The 14,190-nt window shown below is 44.6% G+C and overlaps 1 protein-coding gene across 1 annotated transcript in view; it reads left to right on the top strand.

The window, feature by feature from the left end:
• Positions 1-14,190, top strand: part of cntn5 (contactin 5) — a gene marked incomplete at both ends in the record, with an annotated part of 129,213 nt that overhangs the window by 31,403 nt on the left and 83,620 nt on the right. The window contains 2 exon segments of the mRNA XM_080007323.1: positions 2,259-2,382; positions 2,512-2,687. Of these exon segments, the coding sequence (XP_079863449.1) occupies positions 2,259-2,382; positions 2,512-2,687 (300 nt within the window).

Genomic DNA, 14,190 nt, shown 5'->3' with positions numbered 1-14,190 from the left:
TTATCTAACAGAAATGTGCGGTGGCAGATCCAATACGGCAATGGGAATATTCTTCTATTTAATGTTGGAAGAGCGGTGGAGTTTATCCTGCGTGGAATGAATACAGAACACCTCTCACGGTCACAGTATTTAAGTAAAACACTGCGGCTACGAGGAAAACGAAAAAAAAAAAATCCAAATTACCTGTTATTAACCAAGAACATTGACAGAGCTAATACAACTGCAGGTTGAAATCAATACTCATTTTCACAATTCACAATTTGGATTTAAATACACATGCTCGTGTGGAAGGTATGTGAAAGACTGTTGGGTTTGTTCTTTTTTTTTAACAGTAATGAAAAGCAATTTTCACCCCGTCTAAATTGTATTTGCATAATTTGTTGGAGAGCAGTTCTCTGGTAATGCAGAATGAGTGCCTCCTAATCCCCCCCCCCATGGCTCTTCATTGTCATTGATTGCTCGGCGTGTTCACCGGTGGATCCTTTTAATTTGACGTATTCTTTCTCGTCGTCCTTGACAAATGGAGGCCTGTCACCGAGAGATCCGGAATGTTCTGAGGACGGGAAACCGAGCTGCAGGAAAACAAGAGGCCGCGGCGCACCAGAGCGGTGTTGTTCAACCGCTGCTCCGCCAGGTTCCGGGAAAGTTTGAAGCCGACGACTATTTGCGCGGTGATGAAAGACTCTTTTTTTAGATTGGGTTCTTGACGAGGCACTCGGTAACGAGAGTTGTTTGGTTTGTCGAACCGTCCTGGGGAGGACTTCCTAGATGATGAACAAGAGTCAGAAGAGTCTCTGCGGCTCGGAGTTGTGCGCGGAATTCTCGCTAGAATCATTTAATTCTGTCAAAATTATTCATTTTGGTGAAATGCAAAGAGTAACTCAGTCACATTCAGTTTGAATTATGCCAAATGCACGGGCCTGTATTTGCCTAACTTATTTTCATTTTGTGAGTCTACTTGCTCGTGAACGCGTTAAAAACTCAAGACTTGACTCCAGACTCCCGAGTCATTTAAAAGATTTGTTTGCTACGAACGAACGTTGGCGAGCCTTACGTCACCGCTAGTCGGCCATAATAATAAGCACAGCTCTCCACGTTTCTGGCCTGCTGGGCACTGTTTCTAAAGAAAAGTAGTTCTGAGATTATTTTCTTCAACTCGGCTCATTTTGAGGTTAGAGGAACACAGCAACACATGAATAAAACAAAGCGCTCAGCATAATGGAGTAATTTGACTTCCTGGTTTCCAGGAAGGTCGTGTTAACAGTCCCCCTGGTTTCCTCAGGTTAAACCCTCGCAGCCCAGCACTGGTGTTCACAGCGTCTCAGACTTCTCTCTTCACCTCGAAGGCAAAGTGCCCTCGAGCCTTATAAATATTGCAGGAAAATTGCTTTCACTGAATGGCCCTGGATCAAATGTTCACATTTCAACGCATCAGAACTGGATCTGAGTTGAATCTATCCCCGGAAAGTGATTGTATGATGAAAGGGAATCCGAATCCATATGTTACACTTCTTTTAACCTGGAAATACCAGTTACTTAAGAATGTGGGTTTTTCTCCGACCCCCCAGACTTTGAACCCAGAGGCTGATGTGTGAGACGCGATATGGAGGCGTTTCTCCAGTGTGTGATGGAGGGAAAACTGTGTTTTGAGGACGGCCTACCATTTGCGGCCTACCTTTTATAGCCTTATGTGGGGTGGGGGTGGTGTGGTTTGAGCAGCCACACCTGTCTTGGGTCCAGGTCATTGGTCCCAGGATCAAGGTGGCTGTACGCCTGCTGCTCGTTAGACCAATCAACGAGCAGCAGGTGAAACCCCCATCCCCCCACACACACAGGGGAGGAGCCCTTGTCGTGGCATGTTGTCCATCTGCTCCGGGCTTGTTCCGCCTGTCCCACTTGCTGCAATACAACTGGTGTGTTTTCTACTCCATTGCCTGCGTCTCTGTGTCGAGTGCCCTGAAAACATTACTCAGGCGGGCGGGACTGCCACACCTTAAAACACCAGAGCGGAGCTAAAGCCGCTTCTCCACCAAAGCAGAGCTCTGCCCCATTGAAGATAACATTTTCTGTCAATCAACATTGTCTTTGGTATTCATTCCAGCTCTCTTCCCTATAAAGCTGTGTATTTAGACGCCACGGCCTTTGCTTTGGTTCCTGCAATGGTCAACAGCCTTGGGAATGTGCTGTTCAGAGGTTCAGTGGTGATGGATATCCCTATAATACAATATATGTTCTTCCTCTTATCTCTCTTACCATAGAAAGTGAAGAGTACGGACCGGTCTTCATCCGGGAGCCGGACGATGTGATCTTTCCTATGGATTCAGACGAGAAGAAGGTGATGCTGAACTGCGAGGCGCGGGGGAACCCGGCTCCCTCGTACAGGTACGGTGCTAGCCTGCTGATTGCAATCTGCCCCCTATGTGCACGCTTAATCACTGCTTGTTTTTCTCCCCTGGCCGCCTGAGTAACACCCCCCCCCCCCCCCCCCCCCCAAACTTGTGTATATCGCAGTTGGCTCATCAACGGGACGGAAGTCGACGCCAGCGCAGATGATCGCTTCCGCCTCGTTGACGGGAACCTGATCATCACCAACGCCAGCGAGATGAGCGACGCTGGGAAGTACCAGTGCAAGGCGGAGAACGTCTTTGGGACCGTGTTGAGCCGGGACGCCCTGCTGCAGTTTGCATGTGAGTACATGTCTGGGTCGTCCCTTCCACGGTTTCCCTGAGCTCAAGTCCACAAATCACACCACGAGTTCAGTGGAGTGGGAGTGCGAAAGATTTACATCCATTTCAGCATTTAAATAATTGCCTCGGAGATCTTCATCCATCCTTCCGGGGGTAAATAAACACAGTCTAGTGTAACGCTCTGTTGACAGTGCTTAGTTCCCAGCGGTCGGGTCCGATGCTGCTGAATTGCTGAATGGCAGCGGGGCGCATGCCCCTCAAACTCCCCCCCTACCTAGCAAATTAGAGCAGGAAAAGAAGCACATTCTTCTGCCAGTGTTCCCTCTGCGTTCCTCCGGAGCACCATCCCTGGCAGCTCACGCCCGGGGAGGAAAGCGCTTTGTTGGGTTTTCCCCTCACGGTTTTCACGCCAGCGGTGGCCGTAATAACCTCATCGCTGCGCCCGCGGTGCCGAGACGGCGCTTCAGCTTTAGACACCCGTTCAGGGAGCTAAGGAGGACACGGTGTGTGTTGCTATGGAAACGTACACTTCCACATGCCTACACTTTTCCGGGCATGGCTTGGCGGTCGGCGGTGGATTGGCCAAAGTGTATGGGCAGCACTGCATTTTTTCACGGACTCTGACTGATCATATTGAAGCCATGGGGTCTTTTTCTTCTGACAAATGCTTCCTAACAGCGTGTTTGAGCTGGACACGTTGACAGGGAACAGGAAAGCATGTGTCCGAATCACTGTATCCTAAGTATAATCTAGTCTTTATTTTTTGATTGTGGATTAATTCTTGAATGATTGATTGAATAAATTGGTTGAACAATTAGTGTTGGTACCATATTGATATTATTGGTATTACATGATATAAGGTGGTATTACTGTATATGAATATAAAGCCCTTTCACACACGCTGTCTATCCCTGAAATGTACATTTCCTGCATGTGCAGTGTGGCAATACTGTTATCACTTTACATTTGTCTGTAATGAGTAATGATTCAAGGTTCAAGATTCAATATTGAAGAGGTTATTTGTCACATACATATAAATGCGGTCATACATTTATGCAGTGAAATGTCATGACACCTGGTGATTATGCACAATAAGCTCTAAAAATACTAAAATGTGCGTAATCGACACGAGGTGCTCGCGCAGGCGGCCACAAGGGACGGCGCAACAATCACGATTCTGGGTTCTATAATTATATAACAGAATTAATTGTCTGTGTTGTATTAAATATACATTTAAATCCTCCTAAACAAAACTTACATACATACATACAGACACGTATTGCGTAATTGTTCTAAATTCAGTAATCACATTACAGTTACTAATCAAACACTTATGTTGTTACTCGATACTCTACATAATTTCCAAATCAAACTAATAAAGGAAGGAATCTCTGTCTGGATGTTTTGTGGCAGCAGGTGAAGTAAGACAAAGTTTGCTTTCACAGTCTCTTTATAGTTTTATCAAACCGAGAGATGAAGACCTACTCAGCATGAGCATGAAAGCTGGGCTCATCAAACCAAGTGGCCATCACGGTTTCAGTACTTAATTCCCCAAAATCTTGAACGATGTATTATACTTGACAATAAAACTTAATAACAGAACTCTCAAAGTCTGACCACAATGCATGCTGGGAAAAAGCAAGGCACGATGTAAACTGTGTGGCAATTATGTGACAACACATCTCAAGTAAAGTAACGAGTAGTGTAACAAATTACTTTCTACAGAGAGTAATTAAGTAAAGTAAGGCATTACTTTTTAAAGAAGCAAGGAGTAATGTGTAATACATTACTTTTTCTGAGTAATGACCCCAGCACTGGTGATGTGTGAATGGGTGCAGGGATCTCAAAGTAGTGTTACCTGGCTATAAGGAGGTATTACCTGGTTATAAGGAGGTATTTCCTGGATATAAGGAGGAAGTACATGATGTAAGCAGGTATTACATGGATATAAAGTGGTATTACTTGATATAAAGCGATATTCGAGATATAAGGTAGTATTACATGATGTAAGCAGGTATTACATGGCTATAAAGTGGTATTACTTGATATAAGGTGGTATTACATGGTATAAGGTGCTACTGTATTACAATGATATAAGGTGGTATTACATGGATATAGGGTAGTATTACACGATATAAGGTGTTATTATATCAATATAAGGGTATTATATAAATATAAAATGGTATGATATGGATGTAGCAGGGTATTACATGTATAGTATATAATCAGGCATTATATCTCTATAAACTGATTTACATGGACAGCATATTATCAGGTATTATATACATATGAACTGGTATTACATGTACAGTATATAATCAGGTATTATATGTATATAAACTGGTATTACATGAATACACACCGATAAGCAACAACATTAAAACCACCTCCCCAGTATTGTGTAGCTCCCCCTGGTGCCCCCAAAACAGCTGTGATCTGTGGAGGCATGGACTCCACCAGACTCTGAAGGTGTCCTGTGGTATCTGGCACCAAGACGTGAGCAGCAGATCCTTTAAGTCCTGCAAGTTTGTTGGTCTAGCACATCCCACAGATGCTCCATGAGATCAGACCCTAACCCCACCCATCCACATGATGTAGAAGAAAATGTGATTCATCGGACCAGGCCACATTCTTCCATTGCTCCATGGTCCAGTTGTATATTTATATATATATATATATATATATATATATATATATACGTATATGATATAATAGTGACATAAAAGGTATTATAGTAAGGTGGTTTTACAGGAATGTGAACTCCTATTATAGGAACAAAGTAGTATTATATGAATTGAAGGTGTTATTATATGCTGTGCAGTTCATTTTGCCTTCCTACTGCTGTTTGGTATCATTAACGATGTGTGCACAGTTCTCAGTATTCACGTTTCCCGCTGGAGCAAAGGATTAAATCCAGCTCCAGTTTACTGGACTCTCATTATTTACTCTGACCCAGAACCAGCAGCTAGAGGCCAAGACAAACCTTACACATGATATAATAGTGATTAAACAAGGGATTTTATTTTCGATTGAATGGTTCCTTTTATTTTGCAGTGGGAGTGTTGCCAGATAACCTCTGCTAAGTTGCCATGGCGCAACCCTCTCAAAGATCAATAGACGATGCCCCCTGCTGAGCTGCTCTAAGCCGGGACTAGAAGGCCTGTCAAGCCCCCTCATCCAGACACATTTCCTCTTCCTTTGATGTGGAGCATGTGTTTTGTTGCTCACGCAGGTACAAGACTGGGCTGCATCTCATCAGCTTTGGGCACTATCTTCATGCAGTTATACCCCTTTGCTACTGCACAAAAAAGCTGGTGACACCTGCTCACATCCGGCATCTGTCATTAGTGGGAAAGGTTACACCCGGGTTTCAGTGCCGGAACAAATAACCCTGCAATAGACTCTCTGGCTCTCATGTAAAAACACAACACCCGGGTCGACGCGCTCATTTTGGCCCCTTTGACGCGATGTGACGCGCCTTGACGTTCCGGACGTTGCAGCGTAGAGAGACAGGGATGTATCATTCGTCATATCCTCATCATTACCCCATTACCCCATATCCCATTTAGAATCCAAAATCAAAATCAGAAGTTAATGACATGAAATGTTTGGAGTGTGGGGACTGCCACAGCGGAGAACCCCCACGCTCCCCGCCGGGCTCCGAGCCACTCCAGCACCGCCCCAAGCCGTTCTCCAGACCAGGGGAGTGTCTCCGCTCCTCGCCGCCGGAGGACCGGTGCTCGGGTGCGGGCACGGATACTCACAAACCATCCGATTCTTTTAAACGGCTCTTTTGTAGGGACGAAGGGAACCCAGCCTCGCTGGGTGATGAGACGGAGAGATGCGACATGCGTTGATGTTGTGGATGTTGGCAGCTTAATAGACAGGAATATCCGTGTTTCATTCCATCATTTCATATAAGAGTTAGAATCCAAAATCAAAAACAGAAGTTAATGAGTTTTTTCCCGCATGGGGGACCATGAAATGTTTTGAGTGTGCGGATAGCTCCGTGGGGACCACACTGGAGAACCCCCACGCTCCCCGCCGGGCTCCGAGCAACTCCAGAACCGCCCCAAGCCGCTCTCCAAACCGGAGGAGCGTGTCCGCTCCCCGCCGCTGCTGTAGTGTCGGGTCGTTCGCTCCGATTCTTTTGAATGACTCAAAATACTTTTATTTCTCCAAGTTTTACAGTTTTATGTCGTCGTTTGTTGAAGCTGCTGTCTCCTCTACCCTTATTTTCCCCACTCACACTGGAACCGTGACACGCCGCTTTTCCGGTGTGTTTGTGAAAAAAATAAAATAAAATACCTTACTTTTAATTACTTATCACACAGCTTGACAAACTATGAATTTATTATTTTCCCTTTTGTTTTGTCAGCGCTGCTAAACCACATGCTCTGATAGGACGTGTGGAGCGACATGAAGGCAACGTTTGAATATACATCAACAGAAATATTGATATTGAAGATATTCAGACCTCCACCCTGGGAGATGGACAGGGCCGGCCCATGGATCTGTTGGGCCCTTGGTGCGATCTTGAAAATGGGGCCCCCCTCCCCTTCAACCTGATTTAACCCCTGCCCAGTAAAATCTGTCCCGACCGTCAAGACATCTGAACCTTAAATAATAACCCCAACACACACATACACCCTCTCCTGATGGTGGAACCATGGTATCATTACTGTAATTATGAAGAACCAACAAAGGCCTTTTCCCTGTTTAACATAATAGCAGACCAATAAATAATGAAACAAAATCGATGGCAATAATGACCAATATTTTCAAAAAATATTTATTTGTATTTAATTTTATTCAGTGGAATTAGGTATTCAAAAAAAGAGACGAGAAGGACTAAAACAATCCTGCAGCAATAATGTAAAAATTAAACAAAATAAATAAAATGTAGTACATTATAAATCTAAGTTAGGAATGACTCAAATATATTCAATAAATAAAACAAATACAGGCCAGTCATGAAAAAAAATCTTTGCGTTTGTAATTTTTCAGATCTTGACTCTACGTGACTTCTTAGCAGCTGTTGCTGGTAGGGTCAACTCAATAAGAAGAGCTGTCCAGAGACTGGAGTAAACCTCCCTTTAAATGCTGGGTGTGAATGAATGATAGGAGGCCCAGCAGGGTCATATTGGGTGAAGGCAATTGTGGATTTTCTATTTTTTATTTTTAACTCAAGGACTGGCTCCCTGCCATTGATGTCAGGATCCCTGTTTGTTGTTCGAGCAGCACTTACTGTCTCACTCCGAGTTGACAGTTCATCATGTGTCCTGTTGGTAGAGTTCAGCAGCCCACTAAACTTGTTATGAACATCTGAGGAGGCTTTGGCTGCATCGGAAACAACTAAATTCAGAGTCTTTGCGCCACATGGCACAAAAAAGATTCCAGGAGCCTGACCTGTACACCCTTGTGTTTCCCACGCATGTTCGCTGCGTGACCTCCGCAGCCCTCAGACCTCAGGTTGACCCCTGCAGTCATCGAATGGGACATTGTGTTCACTTAACTTCCTGAGTATGAGGTTTTCCAGACTTTCACCGGTGCTTTCCTCTGCCACAAGAAAACCCACTGAAATGTTCCTTGATCTCTGGCACGTCATTAAAAATGGGTGCTGAATGATTGCAGGTATTTGTCCTTGGCCGCTCTGGGGGGTGCAATCTACAGTGATATGATTGAGAAGTATTTGGCTGCTTTTATTCCGTGCACAGTTGATTCCATTACTCTGCCACTCATTGCTGCAATTAGCTCATTTTGAACAGTTTTCCCAGTTTTGTGGATGGAAGCCAACCACACTTAACGCTTTTGCAATATGTTGCTGTATTACAAGAAGTTCCACCTCTTTCAAAAAAATATCATTGATTGGCTTCTCCAATTTGTCACTTGAACCCCTCAAAGCAATGTTTTTCTGTGCAAGAGACTGGATGACGGCCACTAAACGAGCACAAACCTCCCACCAACGCCTCTTCTCAGCCTCTAGTAGTGACATTTCCTGTGTCTATGGTCTCCCCCTTTTTGAGACTCTGCCTCCTTCCAGGCTGCCAAGTGCTTGGTGTGTTTAGGAGAGCTCTCATGGATTATCAAGGTAGATGGTGCATTCTTCCAATCATTTACAGCTTTGACCAGATGATGCTGTTTTAGGGAGAGCAACCAGTCAGAGACTAAGAGCCACTTTTTTTACTGTGTTACTGCTAAGAGCCACATCATACACATGGGCACACATGAACATCACCCCATCCCTTCCTCACACACACACACACACACAGACCTCTGCTCAGCCAGATTCATTGTAAATGTCACACACCAACATGATAATGACAGAAATTGACTCCTAGCCCCCGCGACCCGACTAAGGATAATCGGTTGAAGATAGATGGATGGATGGAGTACTAAGACCACAGGCCAGTTATTTTCAACAATTAACATTGTGTGCACTGTCTCACACACACAAACTCTCAGTTCAAAAAGTACTGTTTTTTATTTATTCATAGAGGGGGGAATTGGACTTCGAGTTTAATGACAAGAATGTATTTTTTTCATGTTGCGTCAGTTTATTCAATAGTGTCCCTTAAACCCTAACCTTTAAGAATCAGCTTTGGCTCTTGCCTACCATACACGATCCGATGCTTTGGCCATCCACATATACCTGGGACTAGGTGTTCCGGAGCCCTGGCCACATTTTTGAAAATGTGTGGTTACGAGGATCGAACCCGCTATCGGAGCTCGAGTTCAAAGCCGCTACCATTGAGCCAGGACTCCTAAATGAAAGTACTGCGTTTCCGCGGTATGCCTCTCAGTTCAACCAAGTCCACAAACAAAAATATAATAATTAACAATAGCGTTTTTCTCTTACTATGCATGTTGCTTAGTGGGACTTCTGGCATTCCTTGTCTTGAACAATCCTCTTCAAATCTGGCTTGAATTCCGTTGTTGCCACTCGAAGCAATTCTTTCACATGGGTGTCAGTCAGAACAGATCGATGCTTTGGTTTCACATGTTTTTGGGTAGAAAACACAGACTCGCAGACGTATGTTGACCCAAACATTGACAGTATCTTAAGCGCAGCCCGTTTGACATTGGGGTATTTTTCCATTGGCACACTTTTCCAGAACTCAATGGTCCCTTCCCTTAAAGCAGCTTTCAGTCGGTCCTCCTCCTGCAGCTCGCGAGTCGCGACACACACACACACACACACACACACACACACACACACACACACACACACACACACACACACACACACCCCTCCAGCCTTCACAGTTCTCCATCGGACATGTCCGATACGCAACGCAATTCACCGGCCGATCCATCTTATATGTTGACTACTAGAGTTTTTGACGCTTGTCATGTGAAAGCCCCTTAAGAGCCGCATGAAACCAGCCAAAGAGCCGCATGAGGCTCGCGAGCCGCGGGTTGGCCAGGCCTGGTTTAATGTATGACCTGGGAACAAGTGGGCGCGTTTTGTAATAAACTCAATTGAGTGGCATTTTTTGCAGGGATGTGACTTTTTGTATTGTATTTTGTATCGCATATAGAGATACGGAATGGCATTGAATAGAAAAAACACCAAAGCAATGATTATTAACCAATGATTAATAACCAATGATTATTAACCAATGATTATTAACCAATGATTGTTAACCAATGATTAATAACCAATGATTATTAACCAATGATTAATAACCAATGTTAATGAACCGGGAATCTCAGCAAGTTTACACTTCACTCCAGAAGTTTAAGATTCCTAAAAATAAAAGTTCCCGGTTTTAAGAAAATAAAAGTACCATATGAACAGCATATTTTTTTCGAACTTAAGTGATATTCAACATATGTTCACTTCAGCTACATTTTCCCTAGAGCCGTAGTCGGACTGGCCTTGGGGAGCACCGGGACAGATCTCTGTGGGCCGCCTGATACAAAAACAAAAGCGAGAGAGATCAGAGAGATCTGCGTCGCCGGCCAACTTTGACTGTGCATAAGCAATGTCGGCCGACAACGCGCATGTCTCACCTCAAAGGCGGCGCTGAAAAGGCTTGAGACATATAAATGAAGTCACTTCAAGCTGACGCTACAACTTGCAGGAAGACAAGTGATATGTTTGCGAGCACTAGCAGCAGCAGAACTTATTTAATGACTTATACGATTAAAAGTGTAAGTGGTCGTGAAAAAAACTGAGGAAAAAGCTGAGAATAATATTTACTCTACCTATTAATTCTCTCTTCCAAATAATCCAGTCACGTAACTATCCATTCATGGAACGAAATCGCACACTCGTCCTTATTCCGAGAATATGCACCAACATTAATGGTTTGTAAGAGTGGCATTTAACCCGTTAAGGGACACACAACAGCGTTTGTTTTTCCAAGGTGCAGGGTTTCAAAGGCGGCACCGCTGCATTTAAGGCTATGCTACCGTGGAAATGCTACCGTGCTGACTTCAAGCGTCAGAAATATCAACTGTACAGTGTATATTATTAATCATTGATGGACCAGCGATACCCTAGGACTAGTGCAAATATATACAAGCTGGTGTTTGTCTATTTAAATATTATTTTATTGTTTAAAGACAAGCAATACCCAGGTCAGGAGTGATGGTCTATATCTTAGGAGGAAGCCAAGTATGAACACTACTTAATTTTTGTTTAATTTTGGATATTTTTTAGAGTTTGTTTGTTTATTTCAATATTATTCATTGTTAACCTGCACTTTAGAAGTACAAATGTTTACAGTCAGTACCTGATATTTGTCAGATAATGATATTATCTGACTTATTGCCTGTGTTGAAATATATTGTTCAATTATAGACATTCATGAAACACTGACTCCCCGAATCTATCATGGTATCCTCACGGTAGTGGTGTGCTGGTAACAAACTTTCCACTTGCTCTTAAAATAGCTCTGTTTTGGTGTTACAGTATCCATCCATTATGCTCATAAGTGGTGGTATCATGGGCTGGCGTGTTTGTATGTGTGTCCATGGGGCAGGGGTGGTGGAGTATCTGCGGGTTGCTTGTGGTGGGCTGGGCTGAGCAAAAAAGTCCAGGGACATTTTTTATTCCCACTGCCTAGTGCTGTGATATATTCTACTGCCACCCGAATAACTTCATTCAAGAGACCGTGGCTCGTGCACATGTCACACACGGAGAGCACAACTGGTTAAGAGGAAATGCAGCATCGCCATCAATTCATTTAATATCATTATATCAACGTTTCTCTCAAACTACCTATTATTATTTGTCTATGGGCCCCCAACCATTCCAGGGCCAGAGGCCTATATTGCCTAATGGACCAGCTGGCTCTGGAGATGGACTTCTTTACCCGCAGATTACCTCACCTCACCTTACCTCTACCTTCTTCAGCTCACGTGTCTTTGAATAATCAGAGGAAAGGGGTAGAAGGTCAGTGGAAGAGGAAGGAAAGAGACACAACAGGTCACTAATGAGAATCACCAGTGTAATAATGGTCGCAGTCAACGTTTCATCATCACCGCTTGTCGGAACAGATACTATGAAAGGGCCGAGATGTAGAGATTGTGTATCTCCAGGAACACAGTCCAAGATATCCTGCCAAACCGGCAAATCACATCAAATGAAGTGTGATTAAAATCTTGACCAGCCAAACGGCCCCCGAGCTGAAAGGAATATTTTGATTTTACCGTTAGCAGGACTGCTAACTGAATGTTTTGGGGCTTGGCCATGTGCTATCGACTAAGGCAGTCCACAGTAAAACTTTGGCTCGAACCTTGAGGCCTGCAAAAAATGATGGATACCAAATCAAGTTATTGGTAAAAAGTGAGATTTTAGTCCGGAGTTGGGAGGATCTGGCCAAACTGAACAAAAGAGGGAAGAAGCACCCAGACTAACCTTGCATTAGGCCGTCAAATCCGGTGCTTACCCCCTAAACTACCATAACAGAGAAAATAACTACACCGAGAAAATAAACCCGCAAAGAACTCGACTACCAGACCTCCATGCTCAAAAATAAGAGTGAGAGCTCTTGTGTCCATGAAGTTCCCTTCAAAGGAGCAGCATGATCAAGCCCCAAGGCCTATATTGCCCAATGGATGGGCCGACTCTGTAGATGCACTTCTTTACCTGCAGATCTTTCAAGGCGGTGCCTGAATGTCTTTGGATTGTTGCTGGACCTTAACTTTGGTCTGTGTACAGGTTACATGTTTCATAACTGCAATACTGACGTGCAGAAGCGGTGGGGGACCAAGGCAATCAGCTACAGTACTACAGTTACTCGATAATGGTGGCTTGAGTCTGTCGTGTGGCTTCCTGTTAATGATCCTGGCACTATTCTCACATATGCAGGTTCAGTTAAAGGTGCAATCAGTAAATTGGAAAATCGGAGCCAAATATCGACCCTTAAGGGAAGCCTTCATAGCAGAGAGGTCGTTTGGAGCTGAATGTCCCTTCATGGCTGCACAAACTGAAATGAGACTGTTTGGAGATATAATCGGTGTAGTTAACAGAAAGTCTGGACCAGACTGTTTGGAGAGCTTGAAATCCCAGCACCATCGAAGGAAACAGTGGGCCGACTGGCATAGATCAACAATATTTATGAAAACTCGCCAATAAAGTCTTTAAGACTACAGATGTTAATTAGATGGTACGTGTTTATCATTGATCGGTGGCTTGGTTTTTTATTCAAGGATCATATTCTGAGGGAATAACGTAGGATACTAATGTATTTCTTTCTGTCTCAGCTGATTTGAAGATGTTTCCATTAGTGTTTCCAGCTCTGTCCACCCAACATTCTAGTCCCCCAGCAAACGGCCGGACCACCACCCCCACGGGGGCTCGGGCAAACAGGAACCCCGCTGTCAGACAAATCTCAGCCTGCGTCGTGCGCTCGCTTGGAGAACGTGTGTCCGGGGCGCATGGAGTGAAGCCGCCCACAGTGCGGCCCTCTGTCGCGCGGCTTCTTCTTCTGCCCCGTGCAGTCGGTGTTCTGAAGGCGGCCCCACGCCGGCGTGGAGGCGTGGACCGAGCGGGCGCCTCAGCCACAGCCTTTCTATATTCACCCCGCTGGTCATGTTCTCTGCCTCCAAACATTTTCCCCTGCCAGTCCCGCTATCTCACTCTCTCTCCCTCTCGCTCTCGCTCTCGCTCTCGCTCTCGCTTCCTCGCTTTGTTTTGAAATTCCGAGTTGCTGAACTTACACTTGGGCTGTTTTTCAATCGTGACTTTGAAGGCAGGAGGCAGAAGGCAGGCCTCTGATCTCGCTCCCTGAAGATCCCCCCCCCCCCCCCCCCCCTCTCTCTCTCCCCCTCTCTGCAGACATGGAGTCTGGCTGGGATTCAGGTATCCACAGCCACCGTCGCTGTGGTAATGAGGAATATATGCAAGTCTGCCGTCACCAGTAAGGCCTGAAATTCGCCTCAAAATAGAGTGATTGTGAGACGACGGCCGACCGTTTGATGGTGAAGGCGATCAATACACAAGATCTATAAATAATCTGTTTGATTAAGTGAGTGAGTGCTCTGCTGTATT

The sequence above is a fragment of the Zeus faber genome, assembly GCF_960531495.2.
Source record: "Zeus faber genome assembly, chromosome: 9".
Classification (NCBI taxonomy): Eukaryota; Metazoa; Chordata; class Actinopteri; order Zeiformes; family Zeidae; genus Zeus; species Zeus faber.
The sequence above is the reverse complement of the archived record's forward strand: the minus strand, read 5'-3'. Positions and strand labels throughout refer to the sequence as shown.